This window comes from Salvelinus alpinus, chromosome 29, assembly GCF_045679555.1.
Source record: "Salvelinus alpinus chromosome 29, SLU_Salpinus.1, whole genome shotgun sequence".
NCBI classification, from domain to species: Eukaryota; Metazoa; Chordata; class Actinopteri; order Salmoniformes; family Salmonidae; genus Salvelinus; species Salvelinus alpinus.
Window position 1 is genome coordinate 20255757 of NC_092114.1, and position 12538 is coordinate 20268294.

General features: G+C 43.5%; 2 protein-coding genes across 7 annotated transcripts in view; one reads left to right on the top strand and one right to left on the bottom strand.

Moving 5' to 3' along the window:
• LOC139559256 (potassium voltage-gated channel subfamily KQT member 4-like) overlaps nucleotides 1-12538 on the bottom strand; it is a 143828-nt gene that overhangs the window by 94834 nt on the left and 36456 nt on the right. The window lies entirely within an intron of this gene.
• On the top strand, nucleotides 208-4509 carry LOC139559255 (putative nuclease HARBI1). Of its 6 annotated transcripts, XM_071375074.1 has the most exons (10): nucleotides 208-1531; nucleotides 1619-1795; nucleotides 1886-1947; nucleotides 2030-2116; nucleotides 2198-2239; nucleotides 2308-2481; nucleotides 2561-3249; nucleotides 3319-3434; nucleotides 3531-3642; nucleotides 3737-4509. In XM_071375074.1, exons 7-10 carry the CDS (start codon nucleotides 2778-2780, stop codon nucleotides 4105-4107), a joined length of 1071 nt encoding a protein of 356 aa, XP_071231175.1. In that variant the 5' UTR covers nucleotides 208-1531; nucleotides 1619-1795; nucleotides 1886-1947; nucleotides 2030-2116; nucleotides 2198-2239; nucleotides 2308-2481; nucleotides 2561-2777; the 3' UTR covers nucleotides 4108-4509. The 6 variants fall into 6 exon arrangements, 4 of the variants coding, with proteins under 4 accessions (XP_071231175.1, XP_071231173.1, XP_071231174.1 ...); XR_011671725.1 differs by lacking the exon at nucleotides 3319-3434 and having other exon boundaries at nucleotides 2198-2481; nucleotides 2561-2596; nucleotides 2695-3249; XM_071375072.1 differs by having other exon boundaries at nucleotides 2030-2481; nucleotides 2561-2596; nucleotides 2695-3249.

Consider the following 12538-nt stretch of genomic DNA (forward strand, 5'->3'; position numbering starts at 1 on the left):
CGCTGGCTTGAGCAGGGGGACCTTGCGTGCGCTGCAGGATTTTAATCCATGACGGCGTAGTGTGTTACTAATGGTTTTCTTTGAGACTGTGGTCCCAGCTCTCTTCAGGTCATTGACCAGGTACTGCCGTGTAGTTCTGGGCTGATCCCTCACCTTCCTCATGATCATTGATGCCCCACGAGGTGAGATCTTACATGGAGCCCCAGACCGAGGGTGATTGACCGTCATCTTGAACTTCTTCCATTTTCTAATAATTGCACCAACAGTTGTTGCCTTCTCACCAAGCTGCTTGCCTATTGTCCTGTAGCCCATCCCAGCCTTGTGCAGGTCTACAATTTTATCCCTGATGTCCTTACACAGCTCTCTGGTCTTGGCCATTGTGGAGAGGTTGGAGTCTGTTTGATTGAGTGTGTGTACAGGTGTCTTTTATACAGGTAACGAGTTCAAACAGGTGCAGTTAATACAGGTAATGAGTGGAGAACAGGAGGGCTTCTTAAAGAAAACCTAACAGGTCTGTGAGAGCCGGAATTCTTACTGGTTGGTAGGTGATCAAATACTTATGTCATGCAATAAAATGCAAATTAATTACTTAAAAATCATACAATGTAATTTTCTGGATTTTTGTTTTAGATTCCGTCTCTCACAGTTGAAGTGTACCTATGATAAAAATTACAGACCTCTACATGCTTTGTAAGTAGGAAAACCTGCAAAATCGGCAGTGTATCAAATACTTGTTCTCCCCACTGTATATACACACACACAACATTACCAAAAGTATGTGGACACCTGGGGCCTGTTGCACAAAAGTAGAATTAAGACATCCGGGATAAATGACTCAGCTGAGCTCAATGAAGCCAAAACATGTGCGTCCAGGCTTAATTGGTTGCACAAAGACCAAGCCAGGATGAGCAGACACGGATTCATTAAGCCAGGTGAAACCAATCCTGGATAGGTGCGCGCTCACGGCTCACTCAAATAGACCCCGCCACAGATCACAGATTAACTGATTTACCATGGCAACTAGAGCCGCGTACTTTTCCCCGTCGGAAGCACAAATCCTCATGGAGGCATACGAGGAGGTAAAAGATATAATTAAGAAGAAAGGCAACACCGCCACAGTGATAAAGCAAAGAGAAAAAGCGTGGCAAAGTATTGCAGACCGCCTGAATGCGTAAGTAGTGCACAATTACACACTCACCGCTCCGCTGAAACATCACAATTACAATTCAAATATTTAATTCACATCTCCAAAAATGCAGTTGTACTGTAATTATGAAACGGTTAAATTTTTAATTGAAATGCACTGCAGATATGAGTGAAATTGTGTAAAGTAACTCCATCACACTGTATAAAGCTATGATACATTTTTTGATATTTTTACTGAAAACAAGACAAAAATACCAAGTAATTTTTTGCAGTGTGACTCCATTAAATGTGTGTGTGTGTGTGTGTGTGTGTAGATTAAACATGAACGGGCCAAAACGGACATGGCAGCAGGTCAAAATCAAATACAAGAACATTCTGCAGAATGGTATGGTCCCTGACTAATATTTAACAAAGCACAAGCATATATTGTACCCAGAAGGTGCCTGCTCACACATTGTCTGTACTGTTTTAGCAGTGAAAAAGAATACCCACAGACAAGGCACGGGTGGTGGGTCACCAAAGGCTGACCTTACCCCAGCAGAGGACATGGCCTTGGAGCTAAATAAAGGCAGGCCCGTCTTAGAGGGGATCCCTGGGGGGAAAGAGACGAGCATAGGTTCCTCCCAAGATGCCACCCGCTTCATTCAAGGTATGTCCTTCCATCTCTACATGGGATACAACCACATTCATATTGAATCAATTTGGACTGTCTGACTTTGGTTTACCTATTGCCTTGCAGTGTCTGGCAGCACTGTGTTCCTGTTAGAGCCACCAGCACAAGCACCAGACGATGCTGATCCAGTGAGTACTCCATCAAAGGCATACTGTAGGCCTGGCATGTCTTGTCTACTAGCTTCAATATGAATCCGATTAAATGTGATAGGGTGAAGGCCCCAGTGCAGCAGCAGCAGCACATGATGGAGACGATGATGAGGAGGAGACCATCTCTCTGGATTCCAGAAGGCATGAGGTATCATGTTAAGACTGTGAAAGTACTATTTACTCTACAATGGTGAGGAGTCCTCATCAAAAAATCTAATTTCTTTTACAGGACCCAGATGCTATACAGTGGGAAAACCAGCCTGGCAACATAGTGCGTATTAATAAAAGGACACCACATCCTGCCAAATTCCAGCTGCGCTAATTGTATTGTGTTCACAGAGCTCACAAGCTATCAGAAAGTTGTATGGCAACCACCTCCGGCGCCAAATAGAACTGGCAGACATAGACATTCAGTACAAGAAGAAAAAGATGGAAAATCTTGCACTGGAGTCCGAAATAAAAAAGAGGACAATTAGGAAACTGGACCTTGAAATAAAAAAACTTGAGAGGGAGGTGAGATATGCCTTCAATGTACACTGTATGCTAACTGTAACACAAATGTATTATTCATTATTTTTCTTTCCTCCCCCAGCTCCAAGAAGATGACACAGCTCAAAATAAAAATTAGGTATATTCTCGTAAAGTCAAGTGAGCCATGACATATGAGCTCTTATTGTGAGCACACAGGACGGTGGCATCTTTCTAAGGTTTTTTTTATTTTCCCAGCAATCAGTACAACCAAGTCATCGTTATAAGGCATCGCCCTCTTTTGCCCACCCCCCCAGCACCAGGTGTGGCCACTAGCCTATATGAAGGCCCAAAATTGTGTGTTCCTTTCTGCTCTGACAATGGCATGCCCATTCGTGCGAGATGTGGTGGATGAAGAAGCACTTGTGCTGAGGAGAGCCTTCAGGCGAGAAAGGGTCTTCAGGGACCGGTTGGACCCACTGGCCTTCCCTGATGACCATCTATATGAAAGATACAGGTTTTCTGCAGATGGCATCAGGTATCTATGCAGACTACTGGGTCCCAGGATTAAGCACCGCACTGCACGGAGCCATGCACTGAGTGTGGAGCAAATGGTTTGTGTGGCCTTGCGCTTTTTTGCTAGTGGAGCCTTCCTGTACTCAGTGGGGGATGCAGAACAGCTGAACAAGGCCACAATTTGCCGCACAATAAGGAGTGTGTGTCTGGCTATCAAAGCATTAGCAGATGTCTTCATCTCCTTCCCTGGCCACAGAAGACTCTGTGACATCAAAGAGGAGTTCTATAGGATTGCAGGTAAGAGGATCTACAAATTACAGGACAACTGTTAACACATAGTAGGATACTCATTACTTTGTGTGACAGGTTTCCCCAATGTCATTGGTGCAGTGGACTGCACACACATAAGGATAAAAGCCCCCTCAGGTGCCCATGAGGCCGATTTTGTGAATAGGAAATCCTTTCACAGCATTAATGTTCAGGTGAACATAACTTTTTGATATTGTCCATTGACGAACACTCTGCATTGCCAGTGATGTGCATTGATTGGTGTAATATTCCTCATCTTATGATTTCAGATGGTCTGCAATGCTGACTGTGTGATCAGCAATGTTGTGGCAAAATGGCCTGGCTCAGTCCATGACTCCAGAATCTTTCGGGCCTCTGAAATCTATCAGTGCCTATCACAAGGTAAGCCACACAACCCCTATTTATAACCATCATGGCTGTGTCAAGAATATCACTGTGTTTATGAGGTAGTAATGATGAGATTTTGTGTTGACAGGTGAATTCTCTGGTGTGTTGCTGGGAGACAGGGGGTATGGCTGCCAGCCTTTTCTCCTGACACCTTTCACAGACCCCCAGGAAGCACAGCAGGCCTACAACCATGCCCATGCCAGGACCAGGGCCAGAGTTGAAATGACCTTTGGCCTCCTGAAGGCACGCTTTCACTGCCTTCACAAATTAAGGGTCAGCCCTGTTAGGGCATGTGATATTACTGTGGCTTGTGCTGTCCTCCACAATGTGGCCTGCCTGAGGAAGGAGAGGGCCCCCAGAGTGCCACCAGCCATGGACTGGGACAATCCGGCAATCTTCCCTGATGACGACAGTGGTCGGCTGCTGAGGGACCAATATGTGTTGAATTATTTTAGTTAGTATGTGTGCTTTCAATTTTGGTTAAATATGTCCTGCGGTGGCAGAGGAATTTGGGTTTTTTTGGGTTCGTTTTTTGACGAATTTGGCCTCTTATGATGTTTGTGCGGTATACTGTGTGTAATACAAGGCTGCAGGGAGGCTACTGCATCCATTCATTTGTCTGTTCAGTTGATGTGTATGGATTTGTCCTGCATTTATTTTAGTGTGCAGACATGCAGGGTGTGTTATATACAGACCTTTGAATGTGTATGTATCATTTTGTATAATATGCTTGGATTCTGTGCTTTCCATCTTGTAGAGTCACTGTGACTTCAGTTTCGAAAGGAGCTGATGGTTTACCTGCTTTGTTTTGTCCTTATTCAATAAAGGAACATAATGTTACACATTGTGTTTTTATATTCATATGGAATGTGTATTTGTTTATATGACAGAGTACTAGGGCCACACTGAAGAAAAAGGATAAAGTCATAAATTTATGAGGCTGGTTCTTTCTGCAGAAAAGCTACATATTGTTTTTACAGTTTTGATACTTATGACAATGTGATACTTAATATTCTGGCACATCAGCATGTCTTTGTTTATGAAACCATACTGAAGTACAATTTCACGAAATGCCCCACATCTGTCATTTTAACAACTGTCCTCCTTTAAAACAACTGGTTACAATATTATGACTTGTGTTTTTTTCCCCTCTGTGGCCCTAATATTCTATCATTTTATATATAGCCTTATAGTCTATGGGAAACTGTAAATTATCTAATTATCTAAAAATCATTTTTTATCCAAAATCATTGAAATTAATGATCACAAACGTTTAAATAATAACAGTGGGTCTAGTTATATGTGATAACAATGTATAGTGAGCAGTGAAATAACTATTGGTTTCCATTTGTGGTGACTGCTGACTGACATTAGGGATGAGATTAAATAGATCCTGGAATTTAGCCTGGTCTGGAGCAGGCTAGCTCCACAGAATAAATCTCCATGGTAATTTATACCATAACATATCCTCCTGCCCCCTATCCATCTTTAGTGCAACCGGATTACGGATCAATTGAGCCAGGATCACCAAGATATCCTGGCTTAATCCCTTATCCTAGTTTTGTGCAACAGGCCCCTGCTCGTCGAAAAAACACATACATAATATATACACATTCACACACTTGAAGTCGGATGTTCACATACACCTTAGCCAAATACATTTAAACTCAGTTTCTCAATTCCTGACATTTAATCCTAGTAAAAATTCCCTGTCTTAGGTCAGTTAGGATCACCACTTTATTTTAAGAATGTGAAATGTCAGAATAATGGTAGAGAGAATGATTTATTTCAGCTTTTATTTCTTTCATCACATTCCCAGTAGGTCAGAAGTTTACATACACTCAATTAATATTTAGGAGCATTGCCTTTAAATTGTTAAACTTGGATCAAACGTTTCAGGTAGCCTTCCACAAGCTTCCCACAACAAGTTGGGTGAATTTTGGCCCATTCCTCCTGACAGAGCTGGTGTAACTGAGTCAGGTTTGTAGGCCTCCTTGCTCGCACACGCTTTTTCAGTTCTGCCCACAAATTGTCTATAGGTCTTGGCTGATTTCTTTTGATTTTCCCATGATGTCAAGCAAAGAGGCACTGAGTTTGAAGGTAGGCCTTGAAATACATCCACAGGTACACCTCCAATTGACTCAAATGATGCCAATCAGAAGCTTCTAAAGCAATTAGATAATTTTCTGGAATTGTACAAGCCGTTTAAAGGCACAGTCAACTTAGCATATGTAAACTTCAGACCCACTAGAATTGTGATACAGTGAATTATAAGTGAAATAATCTGTCTGTAAACAATAGTTGGAAAAATTAATTGTGTCATGCACAAAGTAGATGTCCTAACCGACTTGCCAAAACTATAGTTTGTTAACAAGAAATTTGTGGAGTGGTTGAAAAACGAGTTTTAATGACTCCAACCTAAGTCTGTAAACTTTCAACTTCAACTGTACGTATGTGCGCGCACACACATTTTTTTCTCCTTTGTTATTTTTCCCTAACCCTACCACCCCTCCCATAATTGGAGTAAACTAATGGACAACAATACTTAGGCTTCCACTCCCAGCTTATACATAATGCATACACATCACGGACAGTATATTTTACATTAGTCATATTTTGTTTGTTTCTCGTTCCAACCTTCAGCTACCCTCAACCCCTCGCATCCATCACTAAAGACAACCCAGTTTTGGTTTCTAGCTGCCATATATTTTTACACTGTGATGTTTCACAAAAGTTCTGAACCTTTCTAAGATCATAGTTCCTAAACTCTAAGGTCACCCAGCAGTGCTATTTGCAGTTAGCGCCAAGTAAATGTTGCAATTTTTCAGCCATTCCTGAACTTGACTTAACTGTGAAAACCATGATTACGAGCACTTCACATCGATACGGAGAAAAACAAATTAAAACAAATATATTACCACAAGATTAATAAAATGCACAAGAATGGGACAATTACCAGGTAGATACAGTGCCTTCGCTAAGTATTTGGACCTCATGACTTTCCCAAATTTTGTTGCAGCCTTATTCAAAAATGGATGAAAAAAAATGTATCCTCAGCAATCTACACACAACACCCCATAATGACAAAGCGAAAACAGGTTAAGACATTTTTGGAAATGTATTAAAAGTTTAAAACATAAATACCTTATTTACATATGTATTCAGACCATTTGCTATGAGATTCGAAATTGAGCTCAGTTGCATCCTGTTTCCATTGATCATCCTTCAGATGTTTCTACAACCACAATGCATTCCACCTTTGGTAAATTCAATTGATTGGACATGATTTGGAAAGGCACACACATGTCTATATAAAAGGTCCCACAGTTAACAGTGCATGAGGAAAACCAATCCATGAAGTCAAAGGAATTGTCCGTAGAGCTCCGAGACAGCATTGAGTTAAGGCACAGATCTGAGGAAGGGTAACAAAACATTTCTGCAGCATTGAATGTCCCCAAGAACACAGTGGCCTCCATCATTCTTAAATGGAAGAAGTTTGGAACCACCAAGACTCTTCCTAGAGCTGGCCACCCTGCCAAACTGAGCAATCAGGGGGAGAAGGGCCTTGGTCAGGGAGGTGACCAAGAACCCGATGGTCACTGACAGATCTCCAGTGTTCCTTTGTGGGGATGGGAGAACCTCCCAGGAGGACAACCATTTCTATAGCACTCCACCAAATCAGGGCTTTATGGTAGAGTGGCCAGACGGAAGCCACTCCTCAGTAAAAGGCACATGACAGCCTGCTTGGAGTTTGCCAAAAGGCACCTAAAGACTCAAACCATGAGAAACAAGATTCTCTGGTCTGATGAAACCAAGATTGAACTCTTTGGCCTGAATGCCAACCGTCACGTCTGGAGGAAACCTGGCACCATCCCTACAGTGAAGCATGGTGGTGGCAGCATCATGCTGTCGGGATGTTTTTCAGCAGCAGGGATTGGGAGACTAGTCAGGATTGACAGAAAGATGAACGGAGCGAAGTAGAGATCTTTGTTGAAAATCTGCTCCAGAGCGCTCAGGACCACAGACTGGGGCCAAGGTACACCTTCCAACAGGACAACGACCCTAAGCACACAGCCAAGACAACACAGGAGTGGCTTTGGGACAAGTCTCTGAATTTCCTTCAGTGGCCCAGGCAGAGCCCGGACTTAAACCCTGATCGAATACCTCTGGAGAAACCTGAAAATTGCTGTGCAGCAACGCTCGAATACTTATGTAATCAGTTTTTCATGCTCAACAGTTTCCCGTGTGTATCAAGAATGGTCCACCACCCAAAGGCCATTGAGCCAACTTGACAAAACTGTGGGAAGCATTGGAGTCAACATGTGGAATGCTTTGTAGAGTCCATGCCCAAACGAACTGAGGCTGTCCCGAGGGCAAAACTCAATATTAAAAACCGTAATGTTTTCTTACACTCAGTGTATATAGTCTCGTGAGTGTGCATAGAGTTAGTACAAGATAGGGTCAGTGCAGATGGTCCAGGTAACCATTATTTCATTATATGGCAGTCTTATGGCTTGGAGGTATAAGCGGTCTTAGAGCCTGTTTGTCCAAGCCGAATCTCTGGTACCATTTGCCAGATGGTAGCCAAGTGAACAGTCTATGGCTTGGGCCATTTTTCGGGCCATCCTCTGACACCGCCTGACAGAGGTCCTGGATGGCAGGGAGTTCAGCCCCAGTGATGTAGTGGGCTGTCCGCACCACCAACTGTAGCGCTTTGTGGTCAAGGGTGGTGCATTTGCCATACCAAGCAGTGATGCAGCCAGTCAAGATGTTCCCGATGGTGCAACTGTAAAACTTGAGGATCCGAGCACCCATGCCAAATCTTTTCAACCTCTTGAGTGGGAAGAGGCGCTGTCGTGCACTCTTCATGACTATGCGGGTGTGTGTGGATCATGTTAAGTCCTTAGTGATGTGGATGCCAAGGAACTTGAAGCTCTCGACCCGCTCCACTACAGCCCTGTCGATGTGGATGTGCTTGCCCCTCTTTCTCCTGTAGTCCACGATCAGCTCCTTGGTCTTACGTTGCGGGAGAGGCTGTTGTCATGGCACCTCACTGCCAAGTCTCTGACCTTCTCCTTGTAGGCGGTCTCATCACCGTCAGTGAAAATTGATGGTGTTGGGAGTCATGCGTGGCCACGTAGTTGTGGGTGAACAGGGAGTACAGGAGGGGACGAGGGACCCCTGTGTTGAGAGTCAGTGTGGCAGAGGTTTTGTTGCCTACCCTCACCACCTGGGGCTGTCCCATCAGGAATTCCAGGATCCAGTTAGAGGGAGGTGTTCAGTCCCATGTCCCCCAGCTTGGTGATGAGCTTGGAGGAGACTATGATGCTGAGCTGTAGTTTATGAAGAGCATTCTCACAGTTATTTCCCATCTTGTCCAGGTGGGAGAGGGCATTGTGAAGTGCAATTGCGATTGTGTCATCTGTGGATCTGTTGGGCAGTATGTGAATTGAAGTGTGTCCAGGGTGTCTGAAATTAGGGTGTTGATGTGGGTCATGACCAGCCAGCCTTTCAAAGTACATCATAATTACAGATGTGAGTGCTACAGGGAAATGGTCATTTCGGCGGGTTACCTTGAAGTTCTTGGGAACATGTTGGGATTACAGACCGGGAGAACGGGCCATGGTATGCGCATGCTTTGAGAACACGCCCTGGTATTCCATCTGGCCCGGCAGCCTTGTGAGTGTTAACCTGTTACAAAAGGTTTACTCACATCGGCCACAGAGAGAGAGATCACACATTCATCTGGAACAACAGGGGCTTTTACGCAAGACTCAATGTGGTATTCCTCAAAGTGAGCATAAAAGGCATTTAGCTTGTTAGGGAGTTTTGCGTCACTGGGCATCTTATGGCTGGGTTTCCCTTTTTAATCCATTATCGTCTGCAAGCCCTGCCACATACCAAGAGCGTCATAGCCAGTAATATAATTCCACCTTCCCTCCTATATTGTCCGTTTGCATGTTGTCTCGGAGGTCGTAGCAGGCTTTCTTGTATGCGTCCATGTCAATGTCCCGTTGCTTGTAAGTGGTAGCTCTAGCATTTAGCCCAGCAAGGACATTGCCAACCACTAATCCGTGGTTTTGGTTTGGATATGTTAGTATAGTCACTGTGGGGACAACATAATTTATGCACTTATTTATGAAGCTTGTAACTGATGTTGTAAACTTCTTAATGCTAGCAGATGAATCCCGGAACATATTCCAGTCTGTACTTGCAAAACAGTCTTGTAGCTTAGCATCTGCTTCATCGGACCACGTCCGTATTGAGCTGGTACTTCCTGTTTGAGCTTTTGTTTGTAAACAGGAAGCAGAAGAATATAGTCTTGGTCAGACTTACCGAAGGGAGGAAGAGGGAGGGCCTTATATGCATTTCTGTGGGTAGCGCCCCTAATGGTGCAGGAGACGTGTTGGTAAAAGTAAGGTAGAGCGGTTTTAAGTCATCCGGGGTTCATGTCTCCGCCCACCAGAAACGCTGCCTCTGGGTGAGCGGTTTCTAGCTTCTTTCTTTTTTATGGCCCCATACAGTTCATTGAGTTCCAAAGGGGTGTTGGTTTGTGGAGGGATTATACAATCGTGATAATTATGGATGAGAACTCTCTTGGTAGATAAGTGTCTGCAGCTTACCATGAGGTGTTCTATATTAGGTGAGCAAAAGCTCAAGATTTCCTTCACACTGGAAGAAGCACACCAGTTGTTGATGAAGAGACAACCCTCCCCCGAGGCTGCCTTCGTCCGATCGTGCCGTTGCATGGAGAAACGTCTGACTACTGCAGCACCTGCATAGAGTCACCCTGCCACTTCTCTGCAAGGCATATAATACTTCAGCTTTTCAAGTCTCTCTGATAGGAGACTCCCGAACAAAGCTCATCCATCCTTATTCTCGAGTGAATTAATATTTTCTAATAGAACGGAGGGGTAGTGCCGGTCGATATTATATTCGCCTCAATCTCACCAGGATGCCGGCACGTCTCCCACAACTATACCTGCAGCATTTTGGTAGCCCAGGAATGGGGTCCAGTATGAACAAAGGAACAGCTAAGTTGAAGTCAAATTTGAAGTCGAAATCGAGGTTAGTAAGTGTTGATCTGATATCCAGAATATGCTTGGTGGTCATTTGTGATAATCAACCAGCTCTCACATCAGAATTTGTTCATCCATGTTTCACAAACATCACATTTCGAAGTTGTTCCAAATGTCAAATTTCAGTGTTTAACATTAAGTTTAGGAATTAACTCCACATTTCTTCATAAGGGTTAAGGTTTGGGAGATACTTCATTTTTAAAAATAAAAACAACTTTCTATCACTGGATTCGAACTTGCAACCTTTGGAATCAGATGCAGATGCTTAAGCCCATCCACAACACCCTAGAAAAACCAAAACCTACTTGAAGGTAACGTCGCTCACTGTTGCCCATAGTGGCCGGTTTCCATGTCATCTCCCAACATCCTTAGACATGGATGGGCATCGAATACTGACTTGAATAACAGGTGACCTGGCTGGTCATAATAGTATGGGTCTGCCCTCCTTTGTCCAGTAGTAGGGGTTATGTCGACACTGGCGAGTGTGGAGCTGCCCTCCTTTGTCCAGTAGTAGGGGTTATGTCGACACTGGCGAGTGTGGAGCTGCCCTGCTTTGTCCAGGAGTGGGGGTTATGGAGTTGAAGAGGTGTGTGGCAACACTGGCGAGCACAAGAGAGTGTCAGCAAGCGGAAAGAGAAAGGTGGTAACAGTAGAATAGGTTATAAATAGTGCCTCAGTGTCCTTAAATAGCAACTGTAGGCAAATTTACTTTTCCTCAGGTAGCAGCACAGCTCTGTACAGGCCTGCCTCTCTCTCACTCCCCCTCACTCAGTAACAGCACAGTACAGGCCTGCCTCCCCCCCGGTAACAGCACAGCACAGGCCTGCCTCTCTCTCACTCCCCCTCACTCAGTAACAGCACAGTACAGGCCTGCCTCTCTCGCTCCCTCTTCTCAGGTAACAGAACAGCTCACACTCTCCACCACTAATCCCCAACCCATGCATGTCGCTGGTGACCAGAAACTTCAGGGAAGAGGGAAAAAACACAAAAAATAAGTGCTTTTTCATGGGGGAAAGAAGCCAACGGTGCGCTTTATAGACTTTGGTAACCTTGGGAAAAAACTACTGACTCATTAGTCACGGTGTGGAAAAACAAGGCACCCAAGAAAAGAGAGAAGTGTGTGTGTTTGTGGGACCAGGGAAACCCTGCATTTTGACAGACAGTTTCCACTATCAGCCATCTATTCAATTTTATTCTTTCATTCACATCTTGATCATATAAATCTTATTATTTGGTGTGTATTATTATTACTACAAGTGTGTTATGGTAATGTATTTTTTTTTATATGGGTCAAAGACGAGACGTGTAAATTTGGTGTCCGAAGGCCATTCATTTAACATAAAAAGATAAAAATGTATAATTATAATATTAAAATCACTCAACTCTTACCCTTATTTTGACCCAGAAATATGTGTGTTGCAAACTATTAAATTAAGGGAGTTATTGAGCGTTAAAGTGTCAAAGCGTCCTTCAGTGTAACTGTCCGGGTTAAAATTCTAATGACAAAAGTTTTTTTGTAGAAATTCATCTAAAAATAAAAGTTGTGTTATATCACAATGTCACCCATTATGCTGAATGACAGTAGCTTCGTTATCCCATGTTTCCACTAGTTTACAACATTTAATCATGCAATTCATATTTACTTGTTGTATGAATACTGCATATTATAATTTTAAACAATTTGATGCCATTTTAAGGTATTTCAAGGAACATTATCTTTATACTGTAGATGCCATTATCTAATAAGGAGGGGGCTGCACGGCACAGACTAAATATGAACGAAGATCCAGTTGTTTTCATGCTACTGTCAG

Excerpts from the sequence above, each read along its gene's own strand:
- LOC139559255 (XM_071375071.1), top strand. The coding sequence starts at position 2,778 with ATGAAGGCCCAAAATTGTGTGTTCCTTTCTGCTCTGACAATGGCATGC. Across the intron at positions 3,250-3,318 it reads GGAGTTCTATAGGATTGCAG|GTTTCCCCAATGTCATTGGT; the intron begins GTAAGAGGATCT and ends TTTGTGTGACAG. Across the intron at positions 3,435-3,530 it reads TTCACAGCATTAATGTTCAG|ATGGTCTGCAATGCTGACTG; the intron begins GTGAACATAACT and ends TTATGATTTCAG.